This window comes from Dreissena polymorpha, chromosome 14 (assembly GCF_020536995.1).
Source record: "Dreissena polymorpha isolate Duluth1 chromosome 14, UMN_Dpol_1.0, whole genome shotgun sequence".
Taxonomy (NCBI): domain Eukaryota; kingdom Metazoa; phylum Mollusca; class Bivalvia; order Myida; family Dreissenidae; genus Dreissena; species Dreissena polymorpha.
Window position 1 is genome coordinate 68,728,618 of NC_068368.1, and position 24,029 is coordinate 68,752,646.

Consider the following 24,029-nt stretch of genomic DNA (forward strand, 5'->3'; position numbering starts at 1 on the left):
AAGATATTGTGAGGCTAAGCTGTCTGATAAACAGGTACTAGGTAGATTTCGTGAGGCTTTGTTGTCTGATAAACCGGTACTAGACAGATATTGTGATGTTGTCTGAAAAACAGGTACTAGACAGATATTGTGTGGCCAATCTGTCTGATAAACAGGTAATGGGCAGATATTGTGAGGCTTATCTGTCTGATAAACAGGCACTAGAAAGATATTGTGATGTTGTCTGATAAACAGGTACTAGGCAGATATTGTAAGGCTAAGTTGTCTGATATACAGGTAATGGGCAGATATTGTGAGGCTAAGCTGTCTGATAAACAGGTACTAGGCAGATATTGTGAGGCTTATCTGTCTGATACAGGTAATGCGCAGATATTGTGAGGCTAATTTGTCTGATAAACAGGTACTAGGCAGATATTGTGAGGCTAAGCTGTCTGATATACAGGTAATGGGCAGATATTGTGAGGCTAAGCTGTCTGATAAACAGGTACTAGGCAGATATTGTGAGGCTTATCTGTCTGATAAACAAGCACTAGAAAGATATTGTGAGGCTAAGCGGTCTGATTAACGGGTACTTGGTAGATATTGTGAGGCTAAGTTGTCTGATAGACAGGTACTAGGCAGATATTGTGAGACTAAGTTGTCTGATATACAGCTACTAGACAGATATTGTGAGGCTTAGCTGTCTGATAAACAGGTACAAGAAAGATATTGTGAGGCTAAGCTGTCTGATTTAAAGGTACTAGGTAGATATTGTGAGGCTTTGTTATCTGATAAACAGGTACTAGGAAGATACTGTGAGGCTAAGTTGTCTGATAAACAGGTACTAGACAGATATTGTGAGGCTAAGTTGTCTGATAGACAGGTACTAGGCAGATATTGTGAGGCTAAGTTGTCTGATAGACAGGTACTAGACAGATATTGTGAGGCTCAGTTGTCTGATAAACAGGTACAAGGCAGATATTGTGAGGCTGTCTGATAAACAGGTACTAGGCAGATATTGTGAGGCTAAGCTGTCTGATAAACAGGTACAAAGCAGATATTGTGAGGCTTAGTTGTCTGATAAACAGATACTAGGCAGATATTGTGAGGCTTATCTGTCTGATATACTGGTACTAGGCAGATATTGTGAGGCTAAGTTGTCTGATAGACAGGTACTAGACAGATATTGTGATGCTCAGTTGTCTGATAAACAGGTACAAGACAGATATTGTGAGGCTGTCTGATAAACAGGTACAAAGCAGATATTGTGAGGCTTAGTTGTCTGATAAACAGGTACTAGGCAGATATTGTGAGGCTAAGTTGTCTGATATACAGCTACTAGACAGATATTGTGAGGGTTAGCTGTCTGATAAACAGGTACAAGGCAGATATTGTGAGGCTGTCTGATAAACAGGTACAAAGCAGATATTGTGAGGCTTAGTTGTCTGATAAACAGGTACTAGGCAGATATTGTGAGGCTTAGTTGTCTGATAAAGAGGTACTAGGCAGATATTGTGAGGCTTAGTTGTTTGATATACAGCTACTAGACAGATATTGTGAGGTTGTCTGATAAACAGATACTAGACAGATATTGTGAGGCTTAGCTGTCTGATAAACAGGTACAAGGCAGATATTGTGAGGCTGTCTGATAAACAGGTACAAAGCAGATATTGTGAGGCTTAGTTGCCTGATAAACAGGTACTAGGCAGATATTGTGAGGCTGTCTGATAAACAGGTACAAAGCAGATATTGTGAGGCTTAGTTGTCTGACAAACAGGTACTAGGCAGATATTGTGAGGCTTAGTTGTCTGATAAACAGGTACAAAGCAGATATTGTTAGGCTTATCTGTCTGATATACAGCTACTAGACAGATATTGTGAGGCTGTCTGATAAACAGATACTAGACAGATATTTTGAGGCTAAGTTGTGTGATATACACAGGGTTCTCAATATCTTTTGAGCAACATGCCAAAATGTGAAACCAACAGGCCTTCATTGGGGGTCTGGGGGGCATGCTCCCTCTGAACATTTTAAAATTGAGCACTTGATTTCCTGCATTTTGGGCCATTTTATGGCTATTTTAATGGTCAATCAGGCACTTAAATTTGAGCATTTTTTTGTGTGCATTTTATGAATCTAGCTTTTTTACTTACAAAAGATAAATGAAAAAAGCTCTTGGATTGGGAATGGGGCCGAAATTCGGCCCTACGGGAATGGGCGGAAAAGGCCTGATCTACCATGCACATTTTACATGACACTTCTAGTTTGAAATGTAACTGAATGAAAACAAACTGTCATAACAACAAAACAATTGCAGTAACACAAAAAACGTAAGCAATCAGGAACAAAAACTCAACATGTGATGAAAGGAACGTCAAAATATTTGACTGATTTTTTACCGATTCCAATTTGCGCCTTTTCATTGTTGTTGTAATTCTAATACGCTGTCGAATTTAGCTATCGACTCTTAGTGCTAATGAGATTTATGACATTTTAGTTACCGGGAATGCAATGTGAGACTTAACCGCGTGTCTAATGATACAAAGGTCATTGCTATGTCTCGAAAATTCAAACCAGTAAAAAGGGCAAAAAAATTCACTGTACTAGGCAGATATTGTGAAGCTAAGTTGTCTGATAAACAGGTACTAGGCAGATATTGTGAGGCTAAGTTGTCTGATCAACAGGTACTAGGTAGACATTGTGAGGCCAAGTTTGTATGCCCCCCTTCAAAGAAGAGGGGGTATATTGCTTTGCTCTTGTCGGTCGATCTGTTGGTTTGTCTGTCGGTCTGTCGGTCCGTCCACCAGGTGGTTGTCAGACGATAACTCAAGAACGCTTGGGCCTAGTTTGAGGTCACTAGGTCAAAGGTCAAGGTAACGGTGACCCGAAATAGTAAAATGGTTTCCGGATGATAACTCAAGAATGCATACGCCTAGGATCATGAAACTTCATGGGTAGATTGATCATGACTCGCAGATGACCCCTATTGATTTTGAGGTCACTAAGTCAAAGGTCAAGGTCAAGGTGACCCAAAATAGTAAAATGGTTTTCGGATGATAACTCAAGAACGCATATGCCTAGGATCATGAAACTTCACAGGTATATTGATCATGACTCGCAGATGACCCCTATTGATTTTGAGGTCACAAGGTCAAAGGTCAAGGTCACGGTGACCCGAAATAGTAAAATGATTTTCGGATGATACTCAAGAACGCTTTTGCCTAGGATCATGACACTTCATAAGTACATTGATCGTGACTCGCAGATGACCCCTTTTGATTTTCAGGTCACTAGGTCAAAGGTCAAGGTCACAGAGACAAAAAACATATTCACACAATGGCTGCAACTACAACGGACAGCCCATATGGGGGGCATGCATGTTTATAAACAGCCCTTGTTTAATATAGAGGTACTCGGCAGATATTGTGAGGCTGAGTTGTCTGATAAACAGATTCTAGGTAGATATTGTGAGGCTTAGTTGTCTGATAAACAGGTACTAGGCAGATATTGTGAATTTAAGTTGTCTGATAAACAGATTCTTGGCAGATATTGTGAAGCTAAGTTGTCTGATAAACAGATTCTAGGCAGATATTGTAAGGCTTAGTTGTCTGATAAACAGATTCTAGGCAGATATTGTGAGGCTTAGTTGTCTGATAAACAGGTACTAGGCAGATATTGTGAGGCTTAGTTGTTTGATAAACAGGTACTAGGCAGATATTGTGAGGCTTAGTTGTTTGATAAACAGGTACTAGGCAGATATTGGGAGGCTTAGTTGTCTTAAAAAAAGTATTAGATAGATAATAGATATTGTGAGGCAAAGTTGTCTGATAAACAGGTACTAGGCAGACATTGTGAGGCTAAGTTGTCTGATAAACATGTACTAGGCAGATAGTGTGAGGCTTAGTTGTTTGATAAACAGGTACTAGGCAAATATTGTGAGGCTAAGTTTTTTTTGTCTGATAGACAGGTACAAGGCAGATATTGTGAGGCTTAGTTGTCTGATATACAGGTACTAGGCTGATATTTTTAGGCTAATTTGTCTGATAAACATGTACCAGGCAGATATTGTGAGGCTAAGTTGTCTGATAAACCTGTACTAGGCAGATATTGTGAGGCTTAGTTGTCTGATAAACAGGTACTAGGCATATATTGTGAGGCTAAGGTTTTTTTTGTCTGATAGACAGGTACTAGGCTGATATTATGAAGCTAAGTTTTCTGATATACATGTACCAGGCAGATAGTGTGAGGCTAAGTTGTCTTAAAAACAAGTATTACACAGATATTGTGAGGCTATGTTTTCTGATAAACAGGTACTAGGCAGATATTGTGAGGCTAAGTTGTTTCATAAACAAGTACTAGGCATATATTTTGAGGCTAAGTTTTCTGATAAACAGGTATTAGACAAATCTGTGATGCTTAATTGAGGTTGGCATCTTGTATATGGGCTGTGCCACGAGAAAATTGGGCTATATGAATTAAAAGTCTTCCCAGATAACCCCTTGCAGTCTGCATGCCCCTTTGTGTAAGTCCCTGCTCCTTGGTGTAAGCTGCTTCCCATAGTGTACTTTGTGTCACTTAGTGTGAGCCCTTGCCTATAAGAGTAAGTCTTGTCCTTAGTGTAAGCCCTTTCCCCTTAGTGTAAACCCTTGCTGATTAGTGTTAGCCCTTGTCAATTAGTGTAAGGCATTTTTCCATAGTTTAAGCCCTTGTCCCTTGGTGTAAGCCCTTGTCCCTTAGTGCAAGCCCTTGGCCATAAGTGTTAGTCCTTGCCTCTTGGCATTAGCCTTAGGCCCTTAGTGTAAGTCCTTGCCTTTTAGTGTAAGCCATTGTCCCTTAGTGTAAGCTCCTGTCCCTTAGTGCAAGCTCTTGTCTATTGCTTTTAACCCTTGGCCCTGAGTGTTAGTCCTTGCCCAAAATAGCTGAATGTTTGTATTAGTCTAATTTCTTCCCAATTGCAGCCAAGGGAGAATTTATGTCTTCAAATTTGATCCGATTGGTCAACCCACAAAATCAACCACAATAAATGCCCCACAAAATCAAACTAAATAAATGCCCCACACAATCAACCAAATTAAATGCCCAACAAAGTCAACAAAAATTTATATCACACAAAATCAACTAAAATAATTATCTAACAAATAATAATTACTTAAATGTTTATTTATACATCTTTGGGGCACTCTCACAGTCATACTTTTACAGTCATACAATCATGTGTTACAATTATTATAATGTTCATTAGGTTTTGATTACTGTCTCCCTCATCTTCTTGCAGGCGATGTCAGGCACGCCATCAAAGTCAGACAGTACCACCTCAAGACGACCAGGAACCGTCCCGTCTCCGCTGTCCAATCGACTTAAGGGACAAGTTCCTGATCATGCTGTACGACTCAGTCAGTCACAGAAAAACAAGACGGCAGTAGACTCATCAGCCTCGGCGATAATAGTCGATGATGAGCCTCCAAAACTGACGAGGGAAGAGTCTCGGAAGGGTGTTAAGTCTCCAACAGAAACTGTGGTGTATCTGACAGAACAACAGCAGCTACAAATGGAGCAAGTGAGGAAACAGCAGATGGAGAAGAGACTGCAGGAGAAAGCGGCTCTCATGCAGAGACAGAAACCAGTGTTTAGCCGTCAGGAGGGGCCGATGATTGTGATACAGACAGCATCACAGGAACTGTCAATGGAACCACAGAAACCGTCTGGTCAGTTGCTTCAGCAGCAGCAGTTGGCACAGCAACAACAGTTAAGTCAGCAGAAAGCTCAGCTCTTGCAGCAACAACAGCATCAGCAAATGCTACAGCAACAGCAGCAGTTGTTTCATCAGCAAATACAACAACAACAGCAGCAACAGCGAATGGCTACATCACAATTGTTGACCCAGGCTATGATGAGTAACAGCGTGAACATGTCCAATCTAAACATGGTACCAGTGTCGTCAGAGGGTGTCAATATACCAGGAATGCCAGTGCTGTTCAATGTGTTACAAGCCATGCCTATATCTATCGCCATATCCCAGCCGTCTGAGAGTCTCCCAGTGATATCTGGGGTCACCAGCATGGCGGCTCAGTTTGTTGACCCCCCTGACTTGCCTGATACGAGGCCCCAGGCCAGTGTCATCCAGATGCATACAAACTCTTATGAACAGGTTTATGGGACTTCAAACACTGGCGTGCTGCAGTCAATGGCCATAAAACGAACATATGCTGAAGAGTTTGGTGGAAATTTAGTTCGGGATAGTGAAGATGAGCCCCTGCAGAAAAGAGCCACTTTTTTGTCGCCTGTTCCTCAACCTACGAGCGAACAACCGGAAACTTTGTCTCCCAGTAAACAGTCTCCACGAGTCGAAATTGACGTTGATTTGCCCTCTGTGAAACAGGAAATGATGCAAGAGTATGAAACAATGGCACTGAAGTCGTCTACACGAAAGTTGAAAGAGGCTGAGAGAACGTTTTATCCTCCGATAAGTCCCTCTACCAAGCGTCTCCATTCACACCCAGGGACGAGGTCGAGAGTTGCAGCATCGTCAACAAGCTCTGAGGGTTCCTCCAGCGAACCATCATCATCGTCAGACGTGCTGGCAGCGGGAAGTAAGAGCTTTGGATGCGGCGATTGTGGAAAAACCTTTGCCACAAAGCAGGGCTTGAGCATTCATTTTAAGAAACACACAAAAGAGACACCATTTGAGTGTGACGTGTGTGGGAAACATTACTCAAAGAAAGCGTGTCTCACCAAGCATATTATGACACATTTTAATGAATCAACAAGCGCCAGTTGAAGGAAGTAATGAAAGTGCATTCAGGGAAAAATGGGCTTAATGCATGTGCGTAAAGTGTTGTAAAGGCACAGGCTAGTAAGGGACAACACTTTGCGTCTGTACTGGATATTTACAAAGAAGAGACATCCTTAACCCTTACAATGCGGGAACCGAATTTGTAAGGCCTTTGCAAACAGATTGGATCCAGATGAGACGCCACAGAACGTGGCGTCTCATCAGGATCCAAACTGTTTGCTATTCTGATAGTATTCTTTGAAAAAAATCGAAGAAAATGCCAATTTTAGAAATTCAGCAGACGACATTTTAGCAGACGACAAATTTCCCAGCATGCAAAGGGTTAAAATGACAAATACCTTTAAAGTGAAAAATGTCCTTTATTAGCCTGTGCAGACTGCACAGCTTATCTTAGACGACACTTCACCCGCACGCATTAAACGTAGTTTTCCCAGAACAAGGCTTATAGCTCTTTAGTTTTTTCAGTGAAGAAAAACACATTTGTTAAGAGATAGGCAGCAAACAGTGCTATTCTTGTAGATAGTAAATTTGAACACTTTAGTCCTAGACAAGTGAGCAGGAGGGGACTATAGGTTTATCCCCACTCTGTCAGTGTTTGTTTGTCAGACAAACTTGTTGTTGCTGTGGTGATAGATGGTTTAGGAAATACTTTAAAAGTAAAACCTGGATCTTGTGATGTAACTTGGTATGTGGATAGAGGGCCATGTGGACATTGTGCGTACTATATCAGTTTTGTTTGTCTGTTCATCCAAAAAAATCTGGATCCTACAATAACACAAAAAGAACTTAAGCTAGGTTAGTGAAATTGAGTACAAGTATGTTGATAGACTGTTATCATAGTTATGGGGAATATTCACATGTGTCAAACACAAATTATGATATGTTGTTTGTACAGAAATATGTGCAAACCAAAATTTTTATCTTGTAACAACTGAAAAAGGACTTGAGCTATTAAGCAGTTAAGCTACATTGATGAAGCTAGGTATGTTGTTAGAAGGCCATATGTTGGATGTGTACCTGATTTAAGTTTTCTTGTTAGACCGAAATTGTGGTTGCTATTGGTAATGATATAATTGAAAATCTGCATGGAGATTAATACAAGTTACAGAGGTTTTCTTGCTAACGATACTCTGACAACATTAACCCTTTCCGACTCAGAAGCAAAGTAATAATGGCTATATGCCAACAGCATAAAACAAGAACAGCCTGCGAGTAACTCGCAGTCTGTTCAGGTTTTATGCTGTTTGCCGCTCATCAGTATCTAAGGGTTGGAAATGAAGCCTTTAAAACTTGACTTTGTTAAGAAAGGTCTTAAATTAAATTTAACTTTCTATGGGACAACAAATGTGTAAAAATACATATCTAAGTGGTAAAGGGTGAAGGCTGTAGGAGACTGCTGTAGTGTCTGTGACAAAGCTCTTGATGTAATATGTATGAACAATATTTATGTAGTCATTTAACTCTTTCAGTGCTTGAACCGAATTTTGAAGGCCTTTGCAAACAGTTTGGATCCAGATGAGACACCACAGAATGTGGCGTCTCATCAGGATCCAAACTGTTTGCTATTCTGATAGTATTCTTTGAAAAAAATGAAGAAAATGTTAATTTTAGAAATTCAGAAGACGGCATTTTAGCAGATGACCAATTTCCCAGCATGCAAAGAGTTAAATGCTGTCACTTTAATCTGAAGATAGATTGACTTTTTTGTGTACAATAACTGAAAGGTTATTTAAATATTCTAAGTCGCCTTACTTCCAAGAGCACTTGTTCGTTTCTCATGTAATACCACTGTCAAAAGTATGTGATATGGGTTTTGTTGATTGACATATTCTGGATGATGATTAGCAGGTTTATACAGTGTGTGCTATTCTTGTTGTTTCCACAGTAACCAAAATAAAATTTATATTCATCTGCTATTATCTTTACTTTAAGCACTATATAAATAATAATAATACTGTTTTGAAGAATTAACAATTTATAATTTGTACTTGAGCATAATGTTGAAACTTAATGTGTAACTTATTTTCAACAGATTTTATAAAATATTAACCCTTTCAGTGCGGAAACCGGATTTTGAAGGCCTTTGCAAACAGTTTGGATCCAGATGAGATGCCACAGAACGTGGCGTCTCATCAGGATCCAAACTGTTTGCTATTCTGAAAGTGTTCTTTGAAACAAATCGAAGAAAATGCTAATTTTAGAAATTCAACAGAGGACATTTTAGCAGACGACAAATTTCCCAGCATGCAAAAGGTTAAACAGTTCATAGTAGATTTGTTTATAAAAGTCTGCTGTTAGTTATTTTGTAGAAGCTTGCTGTTTGTTTTGTTCTTAGATGGTTAAAGATTTTTACAATTTCAATTTTTTGTGTGATTGTTTTACACTCTATTTTATGCAAGTATTTTAGATTTTTATTTGTGCATGTCTGTTAATGCTAATTTTTTCCACCATAAGAACTGTTGATGCTTCTTGGATAATAACTCGTGTTTCAAGTTTTTTTAACTGGTTCTTAATGGCTTAAGTTACTTGTTGTTGCCCAGGAAGGAATGTACAAAGAATAAGCATATTAATTGTGTATTTTTTTTTACAGCTTTTCATTTTTTCTCAGACTTATATTTAAAAGCAAATCATGGACAAACTTGTGGCTTGTAAATTATTAGTATATTACTCATATATTATGTTAACATAAGTGTTAATCATTCACCCAAGATGTGTAATTTGGTACAAGGAAGGGTGTGATCGTTTCAATTTTCATGTCTTGCATATAGAAAATGAATGGTTAATGCAATATCATTTTGTATTTTATCGGGTGGGACTTATAATAAAATGACCATTATTTTTATTGATGAAGAGTCAGATAAATTACAAAACAGGACATTAACTAGTTTTTCTTTTTACCATACCAAAATGCCCCCATTGTATAGAAAAAATAATAAATTATAATCGCTACAACATTTTAGCATAAATTAATAAGATGTAAGAGGGTTGACATGTTAGACAGGACATAACGAGCGCTTGCTTTTAATATTGGTCAAACAAGTATTTTGCAACTTTGTTGATTTGTGTCTAAAGTATAATACATTTTGGTGTTGGGTTTGTTGAATCTGATTTGGGTTATTTACTTCAAATGATGACTTCATAGTTGGTCATGAGTAATATAACTTACCATACCTCTAAACATGGACCGATATAAATGTGTCTTGTTATGAGAAAACTGGGCTTAATGCTTGTGCGTAAAGTGCCGTCCCAGATTAGCCTGTGCAGTCTGCACAGGCTAATCAGGGACGACACTTTCCGCTTGAATGGTATTTTTAGTTTCAAAGAAGTCCCTCCTTATCGAAAATCAAGTTTAGGCGAAAAGTGTCGTCCCTGATTAGCCTGTGCGAACTGCACAGGCTAATCTGGGACAGCACTTTACGGACATGAATTAAGCCCAGTTTTCTCAGAACAAGACACAAATGCTTACTGATCAGATATATATGAGCCGTACTCTGAAGACAGGACTTGCGTGTGCGTAAGCTGTTGTCCAACATTTGCCTGTGCAGTTTGCCCAGGCTAATCAGCGACGATATTTTCAGCCTAGACTGGATTTTGGCTAGAAATCTTTGTAGTGGTGTGATAAATATAGTTCTAGGAAAAGAACATAGAATGTTGCTTTTGCATCTTGCCATATCTCACTTAAAGACGATACAGTTTTGTGTTCAGTAGGAGACTGTAATGGAAATATGTTACATTTTACCATCTCTCTGGCAAAATAGGTCTTAATGCATGTGCGTAAACTGCCGTCCAAGATAAGCCTGTGCAGTCTACACAGACTAATCAGGGACAACACTTTCCACTTTTACAAAAAAATTCTTTTGAAGGCAGTCACTTTTAAACTAAAATCCAATCTTGATGGAAAGTGTTGTGTCTGATTAGCACAAGCTTATATGGGACGACACTACGCATATGCATTAAGTCCCCTTTTCCCAAGGTATGTCTCATTTATGTGGTGTGTTATCTGGTATTGATTATTCAAATGTAAAGACTGTCTGAATAACTGTTGACAATTATGTGTGTTCTAACGCCGACATGAATAGATATCTTAATACATGCTATTCCGAATAGATATCTGAACACATGCTATTCTGAATAGATATCTGAATACATGCTATTCTGAATAGATATCTGAATACATGCTATTCTGAATAGATATCTGAAAACATGTTATTCTGAATAGATATCTGAATACATGTTATTCTGAATAGATATCTGAATACATGCTATTCTGAATAGATATCTTAATACATGCTATTACATCAACTCATCTAGTATTAATGTATAGTATTATAGTCAACCAAAGACAGTTAATAATTAATTAATTGTTTATTTCTCTTGTATGACATCAGCTTTTATGTGTGTGTATTTTCTTCATGATCTATGTGTGTAGTATCTTGGACTTCTTGCTCTATGTTTGGTGCAACATTAGTTTATGTATTAACTATGAAAAATGTGTTGGTTGTTAAGTTCGTAATGTTATAGTTAATTTGAAACATGATTTGTGACCTCTCCTAACATTATGTGGGGATATTAATACATGTGTGGTAATAATGTTAATCTTGACAATGCATGTCACAGCTTAATGTAAGAGTATATTGTCTCTCAAAGAATAGTCATATCTTGCTGTATTGCATGTTCATTTGTAATGTATCTAAGAATCATAGTTGGCAGCTTCCATTTAAGATGTGTAACCTGTATGGTATCATTTATGGTTGATTTAGATTGCAACCGTGAGCTCTCCTGAGCATGGATCCATTGAAACTGTGAGCTCACCTTAGCATAGAACCATTGCAACTGTGAGCTCACCTTAGCATGGAACCATTGCAACTGTGAGCTCACCTTAGCATGGAACCATTGCAACCGTGAGCTCACCTGAGCATGGTGCCATTCAACCATGAGCTCACTTGAGCATGGTGCCATTGCAACCTTGAGTTCACCTGAGCATGGGGCCATTGCAACCCTGAGCTCACCTGAGCATGGTGCCATTGCAATCTTTAGCTCACCTGAGCATGGTGCCATTGTAAATAAAGAGAGCATACTTGGGTCATTTTGACTATCTTCTATCATACTCATATACATTTTGTCATCAGCCACACTCTCGCGGTCAATCATGCTTCCATTTCATCTCAAATGTTTATACGTTCCATCAAAACTTGCTTGCAATATTGTTTTAATAATTTGAAATTTTAATCAAGACATGTCTGCTTGATTTAGTTAAAATTGTTATCTTTGAGTTAATAAACGTTGCTGGTAATATGTGTATAAGTTTTGTTTTATATTAAACAAATATTCTGGTAGAAAACATTACCAATGTACAGCTATGTTATATAATATTAATATTTATTCCCCATGTTGTAGAATGAACATGATGTTTAGTAAGACTTGCATACAGCATGTGTATGTTGTGCACATTAGTTACGAAGATAAATTTAATAGAACTACAATAAAATCAATTTCATTGATTGAGTTAATGTCCTAACCAATGTTTTCCGTACAAATTTAATGTAAATACAAAAGGAAACCAGAAAAATCACAAGAGACCATTTCACTGCAGTACGTACAAAAAGGTTTTAGGTTATGTGCTAGTTAAGGGGGATTTTGTCCCCTACCGGTGAAACCTGAGGGGACTTATGGTTTGCGCTCTGTCTGTCCGTCACACTTTTCTGGATCCTGTGATAATTAAAAAGTTCTTCCTGTTTTTGCATGAAACTTGAAACATAGATAGATGGCAATATGGAGATTATGCACGTCATTATCCCCACACTTTTTGAAAATACACCGATTCACTTCTAATTGATACTGAACATCTCTTAGGACAATACGGTCAATCTCAACTATGCATGGCCCCATAACCAACCCTGGGGCGCCCAGCCCACATAGACCACACCCACGCAAAATTGCCTTTTACTATAATTTCTTCATTTCTACACCGATTCACTTCTAATTGATACTGAACTTCTCTTATGACAATACGGTCAATCTCAACTATGCATGGCCCCATTACCAACCCTGGGGCACCCTGCCCACATAGGCCACACCCACCCAAAATTGCCTTTTACTATAATTACTTCATTTCTACACCGATTCACTTCTAATTGATACTGAACTTCTCTTATGACAATACGGTCAATCTCAACTATGCATGGCCCCTTTACCAACCTGGGGCGCCCCTGGGTCAAACATGGGGCGTGGGGATACGCGTCGGCCTCTGCCGCGCCAATATTGAGATTATGCACGTCATAACATTTTGTTCATTCGTTAAGAATTCTGGTTGCTATGGCAACAAATAGACTAGATATATTGCTAAAAATGGTGGAGTTTCACCGGAAGGGGAATTATATTGTTTGGCAATAGTCTTGTTAAAATATCACCTTTAGTATTTTAAAGTACCCATCACTATAGACGCATTTGAATAATAATTACAGCTTCTGCATTTTCACATACACACATTTTCACATTTTCTGAGTGTACAATCATGACGTGTGTTTCATTACCTGATGAACATATGAAAATTACCTACTACAAATTAATGTCCTTTTTATGCCCCCGGTAAGGTGGCATATAGCAGTACATAAGTGTGGAACAATTTAACTATGAAAAGTGGCACACAATATGTGAAAACGGGACGTCCGTACTTGTAGCAAAACCCCAGTGGTTTGGCTAGAGGTACGGATCCGTACCTCTAGAACCAGATTAGTACTACTACTAGTAGTAGTAGTAGTAGTAGAAGTAGAAGTAGTAGTAGTAGTAGTAGTAGTAGTAGTAGTAGTAGTAGTAGTAGAAGTAGTAGTTGTAGTAGTAGTTGTAGTAGATGTAGTTGTAGTAGTAGTAGTAGTAGTAGTAACAGCAGCAGCAACAACAGCAGCAGCAGTATAAGTTGTAGTAGTATTAGTAGTATTAGTAGCAGTAGCGATAGTAGTAGTAGTAATAGTAGTAATAGTAGTAGTAGAAGTAGTAGTAGTAGTAGTAGCAGCAGCAGAAGCAGCAACAACAGCAGCAGCATAAGTTGTAGTAGTAGTAATTGTAGTAGTAGTAGTAGTAGTAGTAGTAGTAGTAGTAGTAGTAGTAGTAGAAGTAGAAGTTGTAGTAGTAGTAGTAGTAGTAGTAGTATGTTTTGTTATATCAGAACTTGCCTTTAGGACGTTTTCAAATGTTCCCTCAATATAATCCGCGTCTGTGATTGGCCGATTATCTTGTGCGCACAATATAGCGATTATGTTTTCAAGTCTCAAAAAAAAGAGACGGGAAAACATAACTTGTGTTTTCCGCTCCAAAAAAAAGACGTGAAAACAGAACTTTTGTTTTCCCGTCGCCAAAAAAAAAACTCCTGAAAACAGACGTATTTTGTGTTTCCCCGAGTTAATTTTTTTTTGGCGAGGGGAAAACATAACTTGTGTTTTCCCGACTTTTTTTTGGAGCGGTGATGTCACCTTAGTGCCACCGTATATTCGTGTGTTTATTAATTTTTGACGTCAACAGGAAATAATTGCATAAAAAAAGTTTAGTTAATTTTTTTAAGTGTCTTTAAAAAAAACAATTTAATAATGTATGACCTGTTTTTACAACATCGATCAGGTTAGTCGTTGCGTTGCGCCTTCTTGTCACCAGAACATACCCGTACTCCTTCTTTCACCTCAGTGTATTTCAGTGACACCTATCAGGTGTCAATAATCTGCCACTGACTTGGTCCAAATGCTCGTATCTCGCAGAATGACAGCTGGTCCTGGAAGTATTGGAAAGGTAAGAAATGGGTGTGTCCAAAGAAGGGAATACTTGGTATATATTTGGTTGTTCGTAAACGGCATTCATCCAATTTTTCCAACCTCACCTGTACGGAATAGTGCTTATATTGCTTTAAAAGTGTTTGTGGATAAGTGTTCATTTGTGTTGAGTGTAACTGTAGAATTATTATTTGATCTATTTTAATAAGTTCAGTGTTCTCGATGCCATCGTCACGTGTACGAAAGAGGCTTAGCATTGAACGGTGTCCATGTGCAGCCTGTTCCAAAAACTGTGAGTCGGATTCGATACAATGTGATTCTTGTAAACATTGGGTTCATGCTGCATGTGAACATGTTCGTCCACAGGATTTAAGTGCTATGTCAGTGAAGGTGACTTTCATGTGTAGTGCGTGTATTAAGGCGGCAGATGGCGAGCGGTTCAACTACAATGATTCCCTACTCAGACTAACAGAGGTAAATAAAAACAATTACACAATCTCCTTCTTTTAATAATTGTTTTTATGTATAATACAGTGATTTTTTATTCATGTTCCTTTTTTACCCGTACACATTTAGAGGCGACATTTAAAGTTGTGGTAGCCAGAACGATACTAGTATTTCTCAATGCAATTTTCTTTTCTGACTGCTATGCGGCCCGAAGTCTGTAAAAAAAGAGGTGTCCCTAAGAGTTGACTAAATTTCAACAAGTAAGATTAATTCAAGCACATACACTTAACAAAACAAACGTTATTTCTTCATTAAAAATGATGGTATTAAGGTGTTACTGAACAGTATAACAGCAGTCGATCGCAGATTAATGCACTTGAACGCTAGATAAATAATGTTATACAATTATTCTGGGCAAATTTTTTATTTCAAAACATTTGAGGTGGTGGTTTGAGCGCAGAATACTTAACAAGATTGGTTGTACAAAGAGTTTAAAATATCGTTTGAATATGAAATTTTTTTAGATGTCTTACCTAAAAGTCTCGGATTTAACTTCTGTGGATTAAGAATTTCAAGACATCCACTGAGAATTCAAACGGGTTTAGTAATAATCGCATAGCTAGGGAAGATAGACATTGTACTTGTTGTAACTCACGTGACATTGAAGACGAATACCATTTTATGTTAATATGCCCTTGTTATAATGATATCAGAAAAAAATACATAAAAACTTATTATTTCAAGCGACCGTCAGAATGAACAATGCCAGAATTTAAATGCACGTGTGAATGCGAAGAGTGGGGTTAACCCAAAGGCCAGGAATGTCGCAGATGAACTTAAATGTGTTGGAAATGGTGTCCAATAAACATCCGTACGTGGCTGAGGTGATCCATTCAAGGGATAGTGACCTTCCAGAAGTAATATTTTATACCGAAGACCACTTTAGCTGATTAAAGGTCGTTCCTGGAAAATAATTATGGTGTTGTTGGCATAGACAGAACGTTTTCGTTAGGAAAATGCTGCGTGACAACAACCGTTTACAAATTCCACAAAGTAGTCCGCAAAGGGACCGGCGAAGCTCCTGTACGACTGGGCCCGTTACTTCTTCATTTTGACGGCAAACATCAAAGCTATTTTAGATTCTTCTCCCATTTTAGAGGCGTCCTGGGAATGCACATCAGCTACGCGGAAATTATTATGGGAACGGACGACGAAAGAGCAATGACAAACGCACTAGACTAAGCTTTTCCAGGAATAAAGCGAAAACTGTGCTGTAGGCACCTGAAAGAAAATATTATTCGGTAGATGACCAACAAAATCCCAAAATCAACAAAAGAACGAAACAAAATTGGCAATTTGATATTTGGGGAAGGTTGCTAAAGCTGATGACTCTGCAATTTTTGATGAAAGAAATAGTGGTTTTAAGGACAATTTAGTTACCAATGGACACGCCGACTTCTTGAACTACTATGAAAAACATATTGAAGCCAAACTGTCGAACCATGTCATAACAAAGTCGATAAGATGTGGACGAACAACAATACAGAGAGAATGAACAACCGACTGAAAGAGAAAATCGATTGGCAGCCGAAAGCAACAGATCAACTGGTAGATCACCTGCACGACCACGTGAAAGTACAAATGGTTGATTTACGGAGGTCGTTGTTCAGTTCCGGAAATTTCATTATCATTCCCAAATACGCCCACATGAAGGAAAGTCGGCTTGTTTGGACGCCAAGTCAGCTGATCAGAAGTTGAAAGCATTCCAAAACTTCTTAAAAGTCGGTCTGTCGAAGGAAAAGCGCCCTGTTATTTGCTCAGACGGTGTGTACGCTGTGAACAAGGAACCAAAGCTGGCCAAAAAATGAACCAAAGGACCACGTGCCGTTCTTACAAAACAAATAGGAAGTAATGTTGATTGGAAATGACTCTACAAAATAAAAGTGGCATGATTTTCAAGCTTAGCACACTAAAACGGACTTAATTTTGGAATCATCGCCTCTTTACATTGGGATTTTCGTGTCAGTACATGTATATAAGCATTATCAGAAGATGAAGAAGAGAATGTCTTGTGTAATAGGGATTGTTATCTTGGTCTGATAAACTAAATCGTTATGCTGTGTTTTAAACGTTCCAGTTTTAAATATATTACGTATTTGGAAGATTCACTTTACATGTACACTCTGTTATATGTGTATGAAATATTGTGTTTAACCTATTTAATAAGTGTGAAATGAACATTATTTTACAACATACCTTTCACAAGAAAATGATACACAACATGTTTGTTATTTAAATACTGCTTTTGAACTGAGTGTGTGGTGTGTGTGCGCGTGTGTGCGTGTGTGTGTGTAATCTATCTTATGTTTAAATGTATATGTTAAAGAATTAAAATAAATATAATAAAGTAGATGTGCCTGCAGTATTTTTTTCAACTATATACCATTTTGCAAAGCATTCACAAAAATGAGTTTAAGGGAACGATTAACGATAATCTTAACGCGAAAACCACTGGCAATGTTAATAAGTTAAATCAACGACTTTTAAGCGATGCCAATTTCTATCTTATATTATTATTGCGGTACCTTAGATGTCGAACTCTACACTGACAAACAATGGAAAAAAGAGCGCAAAGCGAGCGAACATTTTTCACACAGTCTACGTTGCTAAATATTAAGTGACGTCACAGCTCTTGAAATTTAAAATATCGGTCATTTTAAGTACACGTAGTTTTGTCGTTATGATTTTATTGGTTGATTTATACTGGACGTTTTCTGACATAATTATGACCCTATATCCCAAACACGTCGAAGTACGTGGTGAAGTGTGCAGAGTTGATTTGTCTTGGTGTCAAATCATGCTTTTCATTACCCGCGCAGACTTATTGTTAATTATTGTGTTAAGTGCAATAAACGTTGTACACTGGACCATGAATGCGCATATTTTAATATACGTGTCTTTTACCCGTTAATCGTATGGGGTAAATAGCACACATCTCTTCATGTATTCCCACAAAACGTTCCAGCTTCAATGCAATATATGGATATTAATTTTAAACACAGTGAGCATTTCTACACCCTGCTGAATGAAATGAATAGCTTTATTGAGAATATTGCATAAACAATAATAAAAACTAGTCCAAAGAGGCAGACGCCGGTATTGACGACAAATATGATTTTCAAATTTCGAAACCAAAAATATATCAACAACATCACGAATTAATAAACCTACAAGTGACTTTATTCAATCAAATATTTTTAAGCTTTTACAACTTTTGACAATATCGTAAAATAACCTTCTAAAAGTGGTGAATTGAGGCACAGTACCGCTCAAACATCTCTTTCTAACACCATCAATGTAATGCGTCGTTGTGTGTCTTTGCTGGAGTATTTTATACATTAAAAAAATATTTGATTTGCATGAACAGGTTAGAATGATTTATTGCAATATATGATATAAAGTAGTTATAATGAGTATTATGCATGTCTTTGTGCGTCTTTGTGCGTCGTTGTGTGTCTTTGCTTGAGTATTTCACAAACAAAAATAAAAAATGTTTGATTTGCATTAATATTATAATGATTTATTGTAAATAATTAGATAACGTTTAATAATGAGTATTTTGTATGTCTTTGTGCGTCTGTGTGCGTATTTGTGCGTCTTTGTGTGTCTTTGTGCGTCTTAGCAGCATTTAGTAGGACCCCGATAATGCGCGAAAAGCCGCGAATGCCATAACGATGGCAATACGAATACGTCTGATTAGATACTATTGCCATAGGACTGTCCTAATTTGTAAACTACATCGTGGATGTGCTACGAGACTACACGATAGGTTCCGATCGATAAAAATCTGATACGAATATGGTACGAATTTTACGCTTACGAATATGGTACGAAGTTTACGCTTGCAATGGGGTTTAGTAGCCGATGTGACGCGTTTGGGTTAATTTGCGCTCGGTTGTCATTTTTCACTACATGTATTTACTAACGATCAGGGACGGTCTAATCACCAGTAATGATACGATTACATAGGTCCTTTGTGAGTGTTTCTTAGAATTACACAATTGTGCCTCAATCTTGATTACAATGTTTCCCAAAATAGTACCCATAACCGTTAGTTCCCCTAACCCAAACTGCATATATTACGATTGCCTTTTGGAAGAATCCTGGTGTTCATGAAAGGTAAGCTATGATGGTTCTTGAGTCCACCTTTCCATGTAAACTGCTAAGAAAACCTTATATATGACCTAAAATTGCACATATAATCAAACGTATCAATCGTAAACAATTAGGCACTTTCGTATAATGTCTTCAATAACTGTTATAATATTGATAATGCATCTTTTATGATTTATACCGAAGTTAAATGGATATGATTACATCATCATGCGCATAAAGATAATGTCGAATGAGTATGGTAAATGTAAAATCCTTTCAAACATTGTTTGAATAGGTTCCTGGCTACACCAGTCACTTGCATACGAGATACCCGGTTGAGAACGTTCTTGTCTGAGTAGAAAGGTTCTACGAGAGGCGCCCAGATTATAAATTTGAACAAAATTAATGACGCAAAATAAGAATTGCAGCAGTACCTTTATTGAAGTAAGTGTGCAATATGAGATCCATGACATGCGTAACTTAGCCTACATCTTTTTGGCCACGCTTCAAGAGTCTTGTTAATAATATTTTGGTCAAGTTTTCTGCACTCGTCCTTAAGAGCTTTTTTTAAGACCTATAACAGAGTTAACTTTGCGCTTCTGTAGACGTACGGCGTTTAAGGATTCCCCATATACCAAAAACCATTGGAGCAGCATCCGGAGACTCTGGCATCCATTAATCACGGTCGATAAAGTTAACTTTCTCCTTCTTAAGAAACTGGAGGGACTGTTTAGATGTGTGACTTGAGGCACTGTCCTGATGGAAGATCATTGACTTCCGACCTTCTGGAAACAGTTTCGGAACGTCCTTTCGAAGAAACGGCTTCAATACCTTACTGATATAGAAATTGATATTAACATTAGTTCCTTTGTTGATAAAGCGAATCTCGGGTTTTCAGCTATAAGAGACACCAGCCCATGCCATAAAACCCTTAGCGAAAGAGTCTCGCTTAACGAACTTAAGTTTGTCGCTAACTGTTTCGCCTTTTCTAATATAGCAAACTTTGCGTCGCCTGCACGACCCACCTAAATAGAACATTGCCTCATCAGAAGTAACAAAGTTCTTCAATCTTCCACCTCTTAACTTCGTGTATAACCATAGGCGTCGGAACTGGGGCGGCAGGGGCCCCAATATTTTCGGCAAAACTGAAATTTCGGCGAAGACCTTTTTTTTTCATTTAAATATCCGTATATTTGAAAATATCTTTACCACGAAGCAGGGAAATCACGCTTTCGCGGCTATGACACGTGTACTTTTGATTGTCATAACCCGCCCGCGGTAATGTACGTGTCAATTATTGTTAATTGATCGGTCTCTTTTATAACGATAATCCCTTTATTCTTGAGTATTTAAACCTGGGAATCATTAATTGTCGGTATGATCTAAGCCTTTGTTTCTTTTTATTAATATAAAGGAAAGTATGATATGAAACAAATGTGCTGATATCCAATTGTCCTTAATTATCACAAAATTTAAGATACCTCAAGATACCTGAATTAAGTGTAATACTCAAAGTAAATCGATAATTCTAAAAAACTTATTTAATGTTTTTTAACACTTTTTGTGTCATTTCAATATGTCTTCTCCAAACCAACCATCGAATTTCAAATTTCCAAAACGGAATTTCGGAAAAAAATAATCCCGGAGAACGTTCTTTCAACCCAAAGTGGTTTTCCAGTCACACGTGGCTACTCGTACATTACGATGAGGTAAATATTAACATTATAAATGTATTATAATTGTTTTATTATTACTATTGGAACTAGTAAACTTAATATTATTATTATTATTATTATTATTATTATTATTATTATTATTATTATTATTATTATTATTATTATTATTATTATTATTATTATTATCATTAGCAGTATCGTAGTAGTAGTAACGTAAACTATAGCGGTTCTTAACTTTAAACGCGCATTATGTAGTGTAACTGTTGATTAAGTACTTTTCACACATAAGTGTTTAAACTATGCCTGCAATAGACGTGTATAAGGTCAGTTATCAGGCATAAAAATGCACAAGAATGCGCAATTTGATGCTAAAATTTGAATTTTTTTCGGCGGACGCCCCCGTACCCCCACCAACGGGAGGGGATACCCCCTCCCATACCCACACCCTCCGCCGCCCCAATGTCAATTTGCTTCCGACGCCCCTGATAACTGCCATGATCGAACCCTCCTCTTCTTAATTTGCGCCATGTTAAGCTGATGAACTTTGCTTTTTTTTTCTAAGTTTCTCTTCCAATATTTTTGTGATTATGTTATATACAGTTCCGTTAGAGATGCCTAACATAAACGACATCTCACGTTGGGTCGGTGGATTATCTTTGTCGACCATACGATTGATTTTTCTGATGACGTTCGGTGTGGCCACATTTCGACGATATCTAAACTTTGGCATAGGAAGGCCAGCATTTATATTTTGGCGTTGATGTCCAATATTATCACGAATGTTCTTGATGGAGCCCAAGGAAATCGAATATCCCATTTATTTCAACGCATTTTGAATACTCCTATATGTGTGTTTAGTCTTCAAAAGTCCAACAACTACCCCTTCCACTTAATCACTAATTTTTCGACGCACCATGCTATAAAAGACAAATATCAATATTGAAACATAAAGATTATGATTGTACAAGATAGAGTAAAAGCAATTTGCATGGGTTTTTCATGCGGTACTGTCTAAACGTGTATTCAGATTTTGTTCAAATATAATCTGGGAGCCTCTCGTATTCATGTGTCATGAATCAATGCACTCCGCTACGGTACGATACGATTGTTGTTGCGATGTCTGTCTGGATGTATTGCTCGCTCGTGTTTACGATTGACCAGAATGATATGCATGCAGTTACATTGACTTTCTACTTCATTAAGTCTTGATATCGAGATATGCATCTTAACGGGGCGTGACTTTCAACCCGTCCAAGCATCTTCCACTATTAATTTTCCTGATTTCTGGTTTCTAATGAAATCATGACGAATTGTTTACGATTAAAGGGATCTTTTCACGCTATGGTAAATTGACAAAATTGAAAAAAGTTGTTTCAGATTCGCAAATTTTCGTTTTACTTATGATATTTGTGAGGAAACAGTAATACTGAACATTTACCATGGTCTAATATAGCCATTATATGCATCTTTTGACGATTTTAAAACCTAAAAATTATAAAGCGTTGCAACGCTAAACGATTGAATAATTTGGAGAGTTCTGTTTTTGTCGTTAAATTCTGTGAAACTACGAAGATTGCTTATATAAGGTATAAAATACGTCAAGTAAGTGTACTCGGCGGAATAGCTCAGTTGGCTAAAGCGTTTTTACTTCAGGACTCTGGCAGGACTCCAGGGGTCACTGGTTCGAAACCTGGTCCGGGCAATGTTCTTTTCCTTTTTTTAATTTTATTCTTGATTTTTTACTGGAGCTTTTACGATCCAATGTTTACATTTATCGATATAAAGCATTTAATGAATAAGTTAAAAAATGCCAAAATCTGTGAAAAGGCACCTTTAAAGCCATGATTTCAATCCTGAAAGTCTGTACATGGAAAAAAATGCCTTCTAATACAAACGAACAACAATTGTTATGAAAAAAAGACAGACTGTGAACATTTTGGAAGTCTTTTATCTTCACGATTTATCGCATATTACGGCGATTTGGGCATTATCGTGAATGATCGTGGCACCACAATAGGAAAACGTATATAGTAAGTAGTACGTACCTTTTTTAATACAGGATAAGAAACCCGATCGGCACACGTTTTTGTGAGAAGTCAGTGTATTTTTCAAAATGGTGCCCACTTAGAGAACAGAGATTGGGGAACGCGCTTTTCGCCATTTCGCATAGGCGACCCTGTATCCAGTCCTAGTCCCGGCACTTATAAGTTTTGTTGATCACTGTTACCATAGTGCAACCTGATTTCCTCCTTACTACCCTCCCCCCTCCCCCCATTCGAACCAACAGAAACACCACAGGAGCACACCACCATTCGAAAACATATTTCAGTAAATACTAAATTGCTTTAAATTGAAGCTTATGATTTCGTGAGTCTATTAAGTTATTTAATTATGAGTTAAAGGACACACTCAGAGTCCTCGCCTAATGCAGTTCAATGATCTATTAATATTGATTCATAGACATTTTGGCTGTGTCCGGCTAGTGCAGTGGTTGTTACCTGCGCTTCTCACCCAGGCGACCCGAGTACAATCCCCGTTTCCCGAAGCAAGTGAGTTTAGTTGGTGGTCACCATACCGCACACATGGAGGTTTTCTCCTGGTACTGCGGTTTACCCCCACAACACATAGCCACACCAACTTATAAATTATCTTTCACTAAAAAAACAAAACGCCGGAAACCTCAAATGTGTCTTGTTCTGAGAAAACTGGGCTTAATGCTTGTGCCTTAAGTGCCGTCCCAGATTAGCCTGTGCAGTCCGCACAGGCTAATCAGGGACGACACTTTCCGCTTTTATGGTATTTTTAGTTTCAAGGAATTCCCTTCTTACCGAAAATCAAGTTTAAGCGGAAAGTGTCGTCCCTGGTTAGCATGTGCGGACTGCACAGGCTAATCTGGGACGACACTTTACATACATGCATTATGCCCAGTTTTCTCAGAACAAGACACAGATTGTTCTCACATAGCCCAGCATCAGGGGCGGAAGGACCTCGTAACTTCGAAATACACACAACTATAGAAATTTGTATATCCTTAGATCTGGAAGAACCTAATACATATACGCGCACGGTCGCACGTACACATACACATTTGCCGCAGTTGATCTGTAAGGTTGTTTCGTAATTGAATCGTAACTGAAACGTAAAACAAGACTTTTAATATGTAGTGTGAACGTAAATTATACGTACTTAAATACTAACTACATTAGACAAAAAGAGTC

General features: G+C 37.9%; 1 protein-coding gene across 4 annotated transcripts in view; it reads left to right on the forward strand.

Moving 5' to 3' along the window:
• Positions 1 to 12,070, forward strand: part of LOC127858381 (inner centromere protein A-like) — a 64,357-nt gene extending 52,287 nt beyond the window's left edge. For 3 of the 4 annotated variants that reach the window (XM_052395473.1, XM_052395472.1, XM_052395475.1), the window contains exon 6: positions 5,256 to 12,070. In XM_052395473.1, coding sequence (XP_052251433.1) covers positions 5,256 to 6,758 — 1,503 coding nt within the window. In that variant the 3' untranslated portion in view covers positions 6,759 to 12,070. The remainder of the gene's footprint in view (positions 1 to 5,255) is intronic. The other variant, XR_008038867.1, reaches the window with a different exon arrangement.
• Positions 12,071 to 24,029: the final 11,959 nt, after the last annotated feature.